The sequence below is a fragment of the Acomys minous genome (assembly GCF_964271855.1).
Source record: "Acomys minous genome assembly, chromosome: 5".
NCBI lineage: Eukaryota > Metazoa > Chordata > Mammalia > Rodentia > Muridae > Acomys > Acomys minous.
In genome coordinates this window covers 12,717,121-12,729,463 of record NC_140494.1, presented here as the reverse complement: position 1 = coordinate 12,729,463, position 12,343 = coordinate 12,717,121, and the positions used below count along the sequence as shown (strand labels likewise).

At 36.1% G+C, this 12,343-nt stretch overlaps 1 protein-coding gene across 7 annotated transcripts in view; it reads left to right on the top strand.

Moving 5' to 3' along the window:
• Positions 1–12,343, top strand: part of UPF2 (UPF2 regulator of nonsense mediated mRNA decay) — a gene marked incomplete at its 3' end in the record, with an annotated part of 110,594 nt that overhangs the window by 61,448 nt on the left and 36,803 nt on the right. For all 7 annotated transcript variants that reach the window (XM_084783981.1, XM_084783982.1, XM_084783979.1 and 4 more), the window contains exons 10-12: positions 3,900–4,013; positions 7,710–7,826; positions 10,017–10,202. In XM_084783981.1, coding sequence (XP_084640107.1) covers positions 3,900–4,013; positions 7,710–7,826; positions 10,017–10,202 — 417 coding nt within the window. The remainder of the gene's footprint in view (positions 1–3,899; positions 4,014–7,709; positions 7,827–10,016; positions 10,203–12,343) is intronic.

Genomic DNA, 12,343 nt, shown 5'->3' with positions numbered 1-12,343 from the left:
CACAATATGATCATATTTGCCCCCTTAAGAATCTCAGCTGAGAAGTAAAGCTGATAAAAACTATATGTAGTCAAAGAAATTCTAGTTAAACAATGGATTTGCTAATTTGACAGATCAATAAAGCTAATAGAAGTGAGAAATCAACATTCTTACATACTTCAATCAGGTAAGAATTTAGATAAACACTTTGGCAATATGTTTCAAGATCGATAGAGACATTCATACATTGAACAGCTCTGAGGAAAAAAAAAAATTTAAAGCTTTGTTTACATCATGAACTGTATTAGGAAAATCTGATTATCTCAAAGCACAACAGTAGGTTTTTTTTAAAGGGTCAGATAATCATGGTGCCAAAGTGATACAGAGTCACCAAAAGTAGTTTTTCATAAAATTTTGTCTTTAGGTAGTGCACTATGAGGACTACTTTTGTTTCTAGTTTTCTTTGTCTTCCAAACTTTATCAGAGTCTACTTCCTAAACGAAGGAGAGGGCAGCTTTGTTTACGTAAGTTATCCTCACAGACATTCTAAAAAATGGTCTTTCCACATTCTTTTAATTAAAATTCTTTATTGGTGTATTAGCTTTTTGTAACTGACCAAAATACTTGACATAAACAACCTAAGAGAAGAAGGATGTACTTTGTTCATTGTTTTGAGAGGTGCATCAGTGATTGCTTGGCTCCATGTTTTTGGGCAGAGCATCACGATGGCTGGAATGTGTAGTAAGGGCCTTTCATGTTACAATGGATGGGAAGTAGAAAGTGAGGAGGAGGACAGGGAGTAGGTATAGTCTTCACAGGCACATCCCCCCGTGCTCCACCTGTCCCTCCTAGGGCCTGCTTCCCAGAGGTTCCACAGTGTTCCAACAGAGAAGCTTTTAGAAACATTCATAGTCAAACTAAAACAAAGGGAATACAAATATATTTATATAGTATATTTGTATTTTAATATATGTGATTTTTAAACTTACATTTGCAGTTGTAAACTTTATGTACAGTATAGAACATAAACTAAATGAAAACTGTGAGGAAAGTGTGTGAATAAAAGTTTCAAATTTATCCTCAGCCCTCACTTCCTGTCCCAGCAGATGACTGTACACTTTACTTTTGACCAGTTTTTTACCAAATTAAAAAATATATATATATATATATATATATATATATATATATGTAAATTAAGGCATATTACTTATGGCCTCAGAACAAATTACAAGGTTAGCATAAAATAGATTTATAGAAAAGTATGCTGAATTATTTAGTGGATAAAGTTCATGGGAAGTCAAAAGAACAAATTAAAGAGGGAAAGCGTGTCTTTTTGGACAAGTATCTTTTAGTCCTTCGAGAACGGCCAACAGTTTCTTTCTTATAGGGGAGTAGTAAATGATGGGCATAAAATAGTTTTAAAGATTTATATGTGGGCATATCTGAAGAGATTATTTGGTGTGCACACTAATTTAGTAATTAATTCAGTTTCATCTGTCTTCAGTGCTGAGTTGGAAGCAGCGTTTTCTTAAGGACAATTGCTAGTGCAAGTAGAATCCGACAATAGTAGCCACTGAACATACAAACAAGTGTGTACTGCTGATTATACTTAGGTTTGCACGAGTATTGCATCTCAGCCTTTTGGCAAAGGTCAAGTGTAGTTTTGTGTAAAATCTTTGATATCTTTGACTATAAGTTTTAAAGAAATGATGGTGAAAAATTCTGAATGAGGAGTTAGAATAACTTCGTGGGGTCATCTCCCCCAGGGAGAGTCCTTTAAAGCAGTTACAGTCCTTTAAAGTGTTTTCAGCTTCTCTTTTGAACAGCAGGAGTGGAGAGAATTGGTCTCCATTTTAAAGTTTTCATAATTTTGAAGGGAAGGAAAAACAGAAAAAAAAAAAGATCTTATAAGATCTTTAAGATCTATAAGATCTATAGAATGGGGAGTAAAATGGCTGCGGAGATGGCTGTGTGGTTAAGAGTACTTGCTCACAGCCAAGGCTACACAGAGAAACCCTGTCTGGAAGTGTCTCCCCTCATCCCCCAAAGAGTGCTTGCTCTTGCGAAGGACCTGAGTTTGGTTGCCAACACCTACATGTTGGCAGATGTAACTCCACTTCCAAAGGATCCCACATGTTTCTCTGTCCTTCACAAGCACCAAGCACACACATGATGCAGTGATGCACTTGTCGGCATTTGCACACACACACATAAAATAAAAATAAATCTTTTTTAAAAAGTGATTACCAGTGTCTGTGAAGGTGGGAAGAACGCAAAGGGAGTAGCTAGTAGGTATATGGAATGCCGTTGCGCGATAAGAGTAACTCTCAATGTTCCACAGTGCAGTAGCTTAACTACAGTAGGTAGCAAATTTCAAAGTAGCTAGTAGGGCTTGGTGGGAGCTCAGAGATAGAACACACTTGTTCTGCTCTGGCTGTAGTTTCTGTTTGTCTCTAATCACAGAGATCTTTTATCTGTCAATAATGTGACTAAAGTTTTCTGGAATGTTTGTGACTTTGTTTTGATACTTGAGCTTAGATTTAGTAATAATGACCTCCAAGTTTGCTCTAGAGTTTTAATAAACGTGATTTTATTTTAAAGTCATCACTAAAGAGCCTGGATATACTGTCACACACCTGTAATCCTAGCACTCAAGGGGGCAGAGACAAGATGGCTGCCAGTTTAAAACTACCCGGTCTATGTAGGAAGCTTCAAGTCAGCAGGGCTATATAAAGACGCATTCTCAACCATCAGTCAAACAAACAAACAAATAAAAAACCCCAAATTCTAAAAAGTCTAAATACCTATCTCTGTTTGCTATAGAAAGTAGACACCTGAAAGTCAACAAATTCCACAGAGTTCTTAGGTGTCTGGTTAATAAAAGCTCAATAAAATAATGATCATGAAGTATGGCTGCTCATAAGGTTATACGTTGTTTTGTTGTTTTTTTTTTTTTTTAACTGGGAAGTCCATCATATTATGGAAGAGTGAAGTAAATTTCAATTGACAATTGGGAAATTTGAGTCTTGGTGTTGACCCTAGTCAAGTCTTTTGACGCTTACGGGATCTGTCTTCCCTTCCTCCTGTTCTCTCCCCCCTTCTTCTCTCCCTGCTCCCCTTCCCCCACTGCATGAGAACTTTTCTTTCCCTGAAGGCTAAAATATGGATAAAAATAAGTGGGCGTTAATATTCTGGAAAGAGCACTGAATTAATTGGAGATGTTACAATCTCATGATCATTGTTTATATAATAGATTTCTAGACTGTAATCTGGATTTCTTAGGAAAATATAATTTGTAGTTAAATCTAATTACACTTATCTCAGTATGTTCCTATTATACTGGTTTAATGGAATTTTGCTACATTTGATTTTTTAAAAAATATATGTATCAGTGTAGACCTTAAACTTGACACATGGTCATTTCTGGTAATGAAAATAACAGTGAATATATTACGTGTTTAATTGCAGTGAATTATAATAAATATGTTCATAATATAATAACATTGGAAAATAATTTTCACTTAGCTTTTAGCATTTATATTTTTGAAAGCAGCATTTCCTAAAGTGTGTTCTTAAAATACAAATCTGATGTGCTGTTAACTGGTAGTCATTAATATTATGTTAAAAAAGGCATATATTACTAAATAACTTTGAGAAATAGATTAATTTGAGAGCTTCTTTAAGCCTGAAAAAAATAATGTATTGGTTCCCTAAATTTCTTGATCATGGAGTAGTTTTGCAGAGCACTTCTTAGAATTAGTGTGGACAACATGAGCAAATTTTTCCTTAAAGTAACTTGAAAACAAGAAATCTTACTGAATTTATTTTAACCATTTAGAGTAAATTAAACCATATTAAGGTACTTTTTAGTATAGGTATTCAATATTTTAGTTATCTAAGCAATGTCGTTTAATTTATAGGTACGAAAGAAGGACCAGATCAACATTGAAACAAAGAATAAAACTGTTCGTTTTATTGGAGAACTAACCAAGTTTAAGATGTTCACCAAAAATGATACACTGCATTGTCTAAAGGTAAGTGCTGCAATGTTTTTAATAGAAAAAAATTAAGTTTAAATAAAAGTTGTAGGTAAAATGAATGATTAAATGTTTTAATTAAGTAATTAAATATTAAATGATTAACTTAAATCAAAGTTAATTTGTGAAAGGAATATTATTAAATACATGACCAAAATAGAAAACAAATGGCAAGATGGTAGATACAAATGTGGGAATATCAGTAATTAAATAAAAGGGACAAAATATATCAAGTAAAAGCCACATGAGTACAATACTTGGTTAAAAGAACTTTGTGCTAACCACAAGAGGGATGTTTTTAGAGATACAGACAAAATACATTATAATACAAAGACAGAGAAAATGTGCTATGTATACTAGTCAAGAAAATTGGTTTCATCAAACTGTTTTTAAAGTCTGAGACAGAAAGCAGATTGGCAGAGCCGCTCGCATTTATGGAGAGGCCATCTTAACAAGACAGTATTATGCATCTGACAGCATAGCTTAAAAGGAGAGAAAAACACCGGCCAGGGCTTTAGCTTTACAAACCTCATAGCCTACTGCATTGACTCACTTCCTCCAACCAGGCCCCACTTACACCAATAAGGCCTAATTCTTACACTGCCACTAGTGCCTGATGAGTTTTGGGGGGCCATTTTTATTCAGACTAACACTTTTAAAAGATTTGTATCCCTACCCATTTTAAAGTCTGTTTGACCAGCATACAAGAAAAGGGGTTTTTTGCTGGCATTTTCATGCACATATATTATTATACTGGGTCCTCTTCATCTCTCTCTACCCTTCCACTCCCCATTCTTGTTAGTCTCTGTCCTCCCTCCAGATAATTACCCCTCAGCATTCATGTGCTCAGTTACTTTATTGTTCCCTCCTTACTCCTCCTTAGGCCTCTTCTTCCTCACGTTCCTCTTTCTGCATATATATACACACACATAAACACACAGTTCAACCTAGATTTCACATGATAGAAAACATGTCTTCCTTATTTCACTTAACATAATTATCCATTTTCCTATAAAGATATAATCTCATTCTTTTTACAACTAAATAAAATTCTGCTGTATATCTAGTTCCATATCTTGCCTTTGTGAATAGTTTAACAGTAACCATGGATGTGCAAGTATTTCTGTAGTATATCCATTGGCCATATGTTTAGGAGTGGTATACTTGGTCATTTGGCAGTTCTGTTTTTGGTATTTTGAAGAGTTTGCACACTGACTTCCATCGTGGCTACACAAGGTTATATTTTCACCAGCTCTAAATAAGGGTTTCTCTCTGCACAGTTCCTCATCAGCAATTGTTCTCTTTTGTTTTCTTTGCATGTGTTTGTGCATGCATGGCCCCTACAGAGATCAGAAAAGGTCGTTGGTTCCTCTAGACCCACTTATAGATTGTTGTGAGCTGCCATGCGAGTTGGGAACCAAACCCAGGTCCTCTGTTCTCAACTGCTGAGCCATCTCTCCAGCCCTTGATGTAGTTTTAATTTGTATTTTCCTAATGACTAAGGATTTTGAACACTTTTTCAAATATTTCTTAGTCACTTGTATTTCTTTAGGAATTGTCTTATCTATTTAGGTCATTAACATATTTGTTGATTGAATGGTTTTGGTATTTTAGGATTTAATTTTGGAGGGTTGTGTATATATTTATATTGTAGATATTGCTCCCTTGTCTGATTCTCACTTGTGTTGTATGCTGTCTGTTCGTTCGTGGTGTTTGCGTCCTTGGTTTAAGCTTTTAATGTCAGGTGATGCCATCTGTCAGTCGTGAAGGTTGGTCTCTGAGCTATTGGAGTTCCTTTCAGTTATTTCCCATCCCCATATATTGAAGTGTTTTGCCCTCTAACACTAAGGTATTTGATCTATTTTTGAATTGATTGAACTGTGTGTGTGTGTGTGTGTGTGTGTGTGTGTGTGTGTGTGTGTGTGGTGTGGGCCAGAGATTGATGTTAGGTTTCTTCTGCTATCAGTCTCTACCTTATTTTTGTGACAATCTTTTCAGTAAACCTGAAGCTCATTCACTTGGTTAGACCAGCTAGCTAGCAACCTCTAAGGATCTAAATTAAGACCCTTAAACATAGAGGTAAAGTATTTGACCCACTGAGCAATTTCACGAGTCCCTTGTTTCATGATTTCACATATGTCTGTCCAGTTTTTCTAGCACCATTTGAAGAGGATTTGTTTTTCTAACTTCTGTTGTTGACAAGTCAAAGATCAGGTGATCTTCTGTGAGGGTAGGAGGTGCTGCTTTGGGGTCTTCTGCTTTAACCCATTGGTCTAGCGTGTTTCCTGGTTACTGAGGACCCTGGGTTTCTCACCGTGTGTCTGTAGCATAGTCTGAGGTCAGAGACTGTGATACCGATTGTTGTTCTGTTTATCATTGCTTTGGCTATTCCAATTTAATTTTTTTAATTTAATTATACATATACATACACACACATACAAATACACAAACATATATATAATTTGTTATTTATATGTATGTGTGTGTGTGTATATATATGTAAAATGAATATTTTGCCTGCATGATGTCTTCACCATGTGTGTGCCTGATCCCTGTGGAGATCAGAATAGGACATTAGATCCCCTGTGAGCCACTGTATGGGTGCTGGGAATCAAACCCAGGTCCTTCGCAAGAGCAGCCAATACTCTTAACCTCTAAGCCATCTCTTCACCTCAGTTTTTGTTATTGTTACATGTATAGATGTGTGTGTGTGTGTGTGTGTGTATGTGTGTGTATTGTTCACTTTATTATTATGTAGTTGTCTAGTTGCCTGCTTTATCTCTTTTGACTTTTGGGTTGAAATGTTCTTTATCTTACAGTGAGTCTCCTTTCTTGCCATAACCTAGAGTCATCTGAGAAGAAAGTCTCAATTAAGGGATTTCCCAGATCAGATTGGCCTCTGGGCATGTCTATAGGACATTGTTTTGATTGGTAATTGATATAGCAGGTTCTAGCCCACTATGGACAAACAGCATACCCTAGTCAAGTGGTCCTGGACTATATAGTATAAGAAAACTGGTTAAGTATGAGCCTGTGAACAAGGTAGCAAGCAGTATCCTTCCATGGCTTCCACCTTGGGTTCCTTCTCTGCTTGAGTTCCTTCCTTTACCTCCCTTATTAGTGGTCTATAACTTGAAAACTGAAATAAACTCTTTGCTCCCCCAAATGTGGTCAGAGTGTTTTATTACAGCAACAGAAAGGAAACTACAGTGAGACATCAGAATAGCTATGGCAGCTTGTTTTCAGCTTTCGTTTGCTTTATACATTGATTTCTATCCTTTAGCTTACTCTGTATTTTTGTTAGTGAGATGTGTTTCTTACAGACAACAAGTAGTTAGATCTTGTTCTTGTTTTATTTAATAAACTAGACTGTGTAAGCCATTCACATATGTTCACACACATACATAAACTACATACATAATAAATTAAAATACATATATATCTAATTATCTATATCTAATACATATAGAAAGGGCTTTAATACAGTTTCATTTTCCTAAAGGAAAGATGTTAAATATATTTAAGTTTTTTTTTAAACAAAAATTTGATGGTGAACAAGATATTTGACAGTAAAACTTACTAAAGTCGACTTTAATTATCACCATGAGTTGTCAGACAGATGCGTATATTGATTTCTTTCTCTCAGAATTGATGTGCTGTGTTTGTAGTTTTTCATCATTCTTATTATTTCAGATGCTTCTATCAGACTTTTCTCATCATCATATTGAAATGGCATGTACTCTGCTAGAGACCTGCGGACGATTTCTTTTTAGATCTCCAGAATCACACCTGAGGACCAGTGTGCTTTTGGTAAGGGCTTGCAGATCCTGGTAAGCTGTTGAGGGTCTTGATTTACTTCAAGGATTAAAAGTATTTTTTTAAAAGTATTAATCATTATTGGCTGTCTTTCTCTGCCATCAGAGTACAAGCATTTCTGCCTAACCTAGAGAATCCTGCACAAATGAACTGCCGTACTGGAGAGCCATAGGAATTTTTTTTACCTTCCCAGTTAGTTCAAAGAATTACTAATGAGCTGGCAACAAGCTCAGTGGGTGTGCAAGCCTGGCAACCTGAGCTTAATTCCAGAACCCACACAAAGGTAGAAGAAGAGAACCAACTCCATAAAGTTGCCCGTGGCCAACACATGTACTGTGACACACATGCATACAAATACACATTTACATGTGCATATATACATACATATACTAATAATGTTTTTTTATTAAGGAAAAATGAAGTTGTAACTCCGAGACAGGTTTCTCTGTGTTAGCCTTTGTTCTCCTAGACTTGGTTTGTAGACCCGGCTGGCCTTGAACTCACAGTGATCTGCCTGCCTCTGCCTCCCAAGTGCTGGGATTAAAGGCGTGTTGCCACCACTGCCTGGTCATATGAGGTTATTCCTTAAAAACAGCCAATTTAGTCAAATGAGTAGGTACTTGGTACGCACAGGTGTGTACATCTTTGTTTTTGCTATGTCACTACCTATTTTTAATATGTACATAAAATATAATCTAAAAATTATAAAATCAAATTTTATAATAAAAAGTTGTAAAATGGGTTTAGGAAGATAGCATAGTGGTTAAGATCTTACACAGCGCTCTCGCGCTCTCTCTCTCTCTCTCTCTCTCTCTCTCTCTCTCTCTTTCTTATGTATACAGTGTTCTGTCTGCATATAGACCTGCAGGCCAGAAGAGGGCATCAGATCACATTATAGATGGTTGTGAGCCACCATGTGGTTGCTGGGAATTGAACTCATGGCCTTTGTAAGAGCAGTCAGTGCTCTTAACCTCTGAACCACCTCTCCAGCCCTTGTACAGCTGTTAAAGAGAACCTAAGTTTTGTTCCTGGTACATATTTTAGGTGACTCACAAGCTCCTATAACTCCAGCTACAGGAGATTTGCCACCTTCTTCTGGCCTCCACAGGCACAACACATATGCACATGTATATAAACCCATAAACACATAATTTAAAAATAAATTTTTTAACTTAGATAAAAATAATAAAATATAATCTTAAAAATTTAATTTGGAAGTGAAGTTATTTAGCTGATTAGGATATTGAAATGGCCATCATTCTTTCATTTATTGGTGATATCTAAGCATCTGCTTATAGACTTTTGTGTAAAGAGAAAGAGAACGTGTATAGAAGGAAATATTGAGTGAGAGACAGGTCTGTTTTATGAACCTCTGGGCAGTATAATTGTGTCAGTGCCCCTTCTCCAGTTATTTAGAGAATACTAGTTAAATAGATTGTGCAGTCAAACCCACTACCTATGTCTTGTTGTGACGTTTTATCTATCTTATAGTCTAGTTTTGAGGCTGAATAGTTTGCTGGTGAGGTTTGAAATGAAGTATGTGTTTATTTGTGTGATTTCTGGGCAGAAACTTCTTGTGATGGTCATCAAATGAAACCAAAATACACTCATTCTAAGATTCTCTATCCCTAGCTTAACTTCTTTCCTCAGTGGTAAGATTCAAGGCTATCAATAAAAATGGGGAAATCACTTAACTTCTGAGGATGTAAACTGCTGTGCTACTAAAATTTTTTAGAACGTATTAGTTCGTGACTGCTTGACCTTAGGTTGTACCCCACAAAGTATTCAAAGAGTACTGCTACAAATGTGATTTGATTTATAACTATGCCAGCCTGTATTCACCCTAAGAAGCACAAGGTTCAAATGTGTAAGTGAAATTAAGGAATAAGAATCAAATAAAAGTGCAAGTCTGAGCTGTTTTGTGCATAACGGATAATAATTCCTTCTCGGAGTTGATGCCATCCAGTATTACACCATTTAATCTGGAATATCTTTACAGACAAGGAAACTGTTAGCCCCCAAGGCCTTAAAACTTACTGTTGCTCAGCTTCAGCTTAGAGTGTGACTGAAAAGGTCATCATCATCAGAATTTTTAGCCTCTACATTGTTGCTTTTCAGAGCAGGTAAGTGTTTTTACTGCATGAATTGTGGAATGCTTTGACTAATCTAGACATTTTCTTTTAGGAGCAAATGATGAGAAAGAAGCAGGCAATGCATCTTGATGCACGATATGTTACAATGGTAGAGAATGCATATTATTACTGCAACCCACCTCCAGCTGAAAAGACAGTCAGAAAGAAACGTCCTCCTCTTCAGGAGTATGTCCGCAAACTTTTGTACAAAGATCTCTCTAAGGTCACCACAGAGAAGGTAAAATCATAATCAGGCTATCGAATAATAGTTACCCTAGGTTTGTGATGGTGCTGCACTTCGTACATTGTAGGACAGGTAGGGGTAGATCTGGGTTCTATTATGAATGATTTTGTTCAAGTCATCCTAAGAAGGAATTCATGGGATGGATGCTACAGAATATTTGAGACATGTATTTTGTATTTTTAAAAACTTTATCATTATAATGTTTCATTTTTAAATTTAATTGTTATGCTATACATATATAAAACTTTAATATATAGTTATTTTGTCTTTGGTGTTTGCAGGGGAATTGGAGATAGCCAGGGACTTGTGCATGCTAGGCAGGTAACAGGTTCATGATTGCTCTGAAATTTCATAATTTTAGATATCTTCCTATTTCTGGAGAGGATGACAACAGGATGACTTTTTTAGAAGGTTAGGAACCACTGACTTATCTTAATTATTGTGGCATCCTTGTTAAAACTTCACCTCACATATTGGACAGAATGTTTCCCTGTTAGCGTTACAAGTTGCCCTTAGAGTACAGAGCTTCTTTGTGCTTATGAATGGTTCTGGATTGTTAAGGAGTGACATTGCACCTTTGAGAACTGGACCTGTTTTCAGAGATGTTTAAAGTAGTTTTAGAATGGGGTAGAAGTTTGGGAAGCACTGAAAGCTTCCATAGTGATGAAGTAATGACATTTCCAGTGAAAGTGATAAGGAGAGCATGCTTAGTACTTGAAAGATGGCTCTAGGGGTAGACATAAAAGGACTGCTTCACAATCTACCAATGCTATATATTTTCTCCCATAACAAACGTGGAAAGAATCTGTCTTCAGGGAGAGCTTGTTTAACTTGTTTAACTGATTAACTTGTTTGTAAGAAATTTTGAATTAGTAAAACTTGCACAGAGCATTTTTTTTCTTTTACTGATCACTTCAGTGTGGACTGCACATATTTTAACTGTTTGATCCTAAATGTGAACTAGGAAATAATTGTAAGTTTATTATTTCCATTTTATACACAAGGAAACTGAGGTTTTCCTCTCTCTTAAGTGACTTAAAACATTTGTGTATGTGTGTGTGTATACATGTTTGTGTGTGTGCAAGTGGTACGATGCATGTAGAGGACAAAATGTTATTGTCAGTCAGGTGTTTTCTCTTGCTAAACCTGGAACTCACAAATTCAGCTTTTCCCGTTGGCCAGCAAACTTCAGAGAGCCTCCAGCATTGGAATTGCAGGAGTGGCTTTTTCATGTTGACTTTAGGGTATCAAACTCAGGCCCTCATTGCATATGAAGCACTCTGTAGCTAAGCCACAACCCCAACTTGATTTAAAAATTTTTTTTTAGTTACCATATAGTCTCATTATGGCTTTTTCATACATATTGTGCCGTTATACTTATTCCTCCTCCTACCCTTTCCCATACCCCCTCCTTTGGCTGCTCCCCTTCTGCCCTCCTCTGTTAGTCCTCTCTTCTGATTTCATAGCTCAGATATTCATTTGTCCTCTCTTTTTCTACCTTTCCCCTTCATCTATATCTCTTTGTCCCCCAAGTTTTCTTTATACTTTATATTCTATTAATGTTTACACACATACATAAATTTACATTTAGAGACCATATGAGAGAAGAGAACATGTCATACATATCTGAGTATGATTTATCTTGCTTAACATAATGATCTGTAGCTCTTACCTATTTTGATACAAATCTCATAATTTCATTTTTCTTTACAGCTGAATAAGATTCCATTGTTTACTACATTTTCTTTATCCATCCTCTGTTGGTGGATATCTTTATTGACTTCTATAAATTAACTACTTTAAAAAGTCTACGAGTAAACATGGATGTTCAGGTATCTTTGTGGTACAGTGATGACAATACTTTAGATATATACCCAGGAGTGGTATAGTTGGTCATATGGCATGTTTTTTTTTTTTGAATAGTAACTATACTACTTAATATTCTCTCTCTTAAGGTTTCTATCTTTCCATATCCTCCTCCTCTATCACCTCCGCCTGTTCCTCCTCTTCTTTCCTCCTCTTCTCTTTTTTCCTCCTCTTCTTCCTCATCTCACCCCCCTTCCTCCTTCTTCCTTCTTCTCTCTCCTTCTTTGCTTCTAGACAAGAGTCTCTCTCCATATCCCTGTCTGGAACTC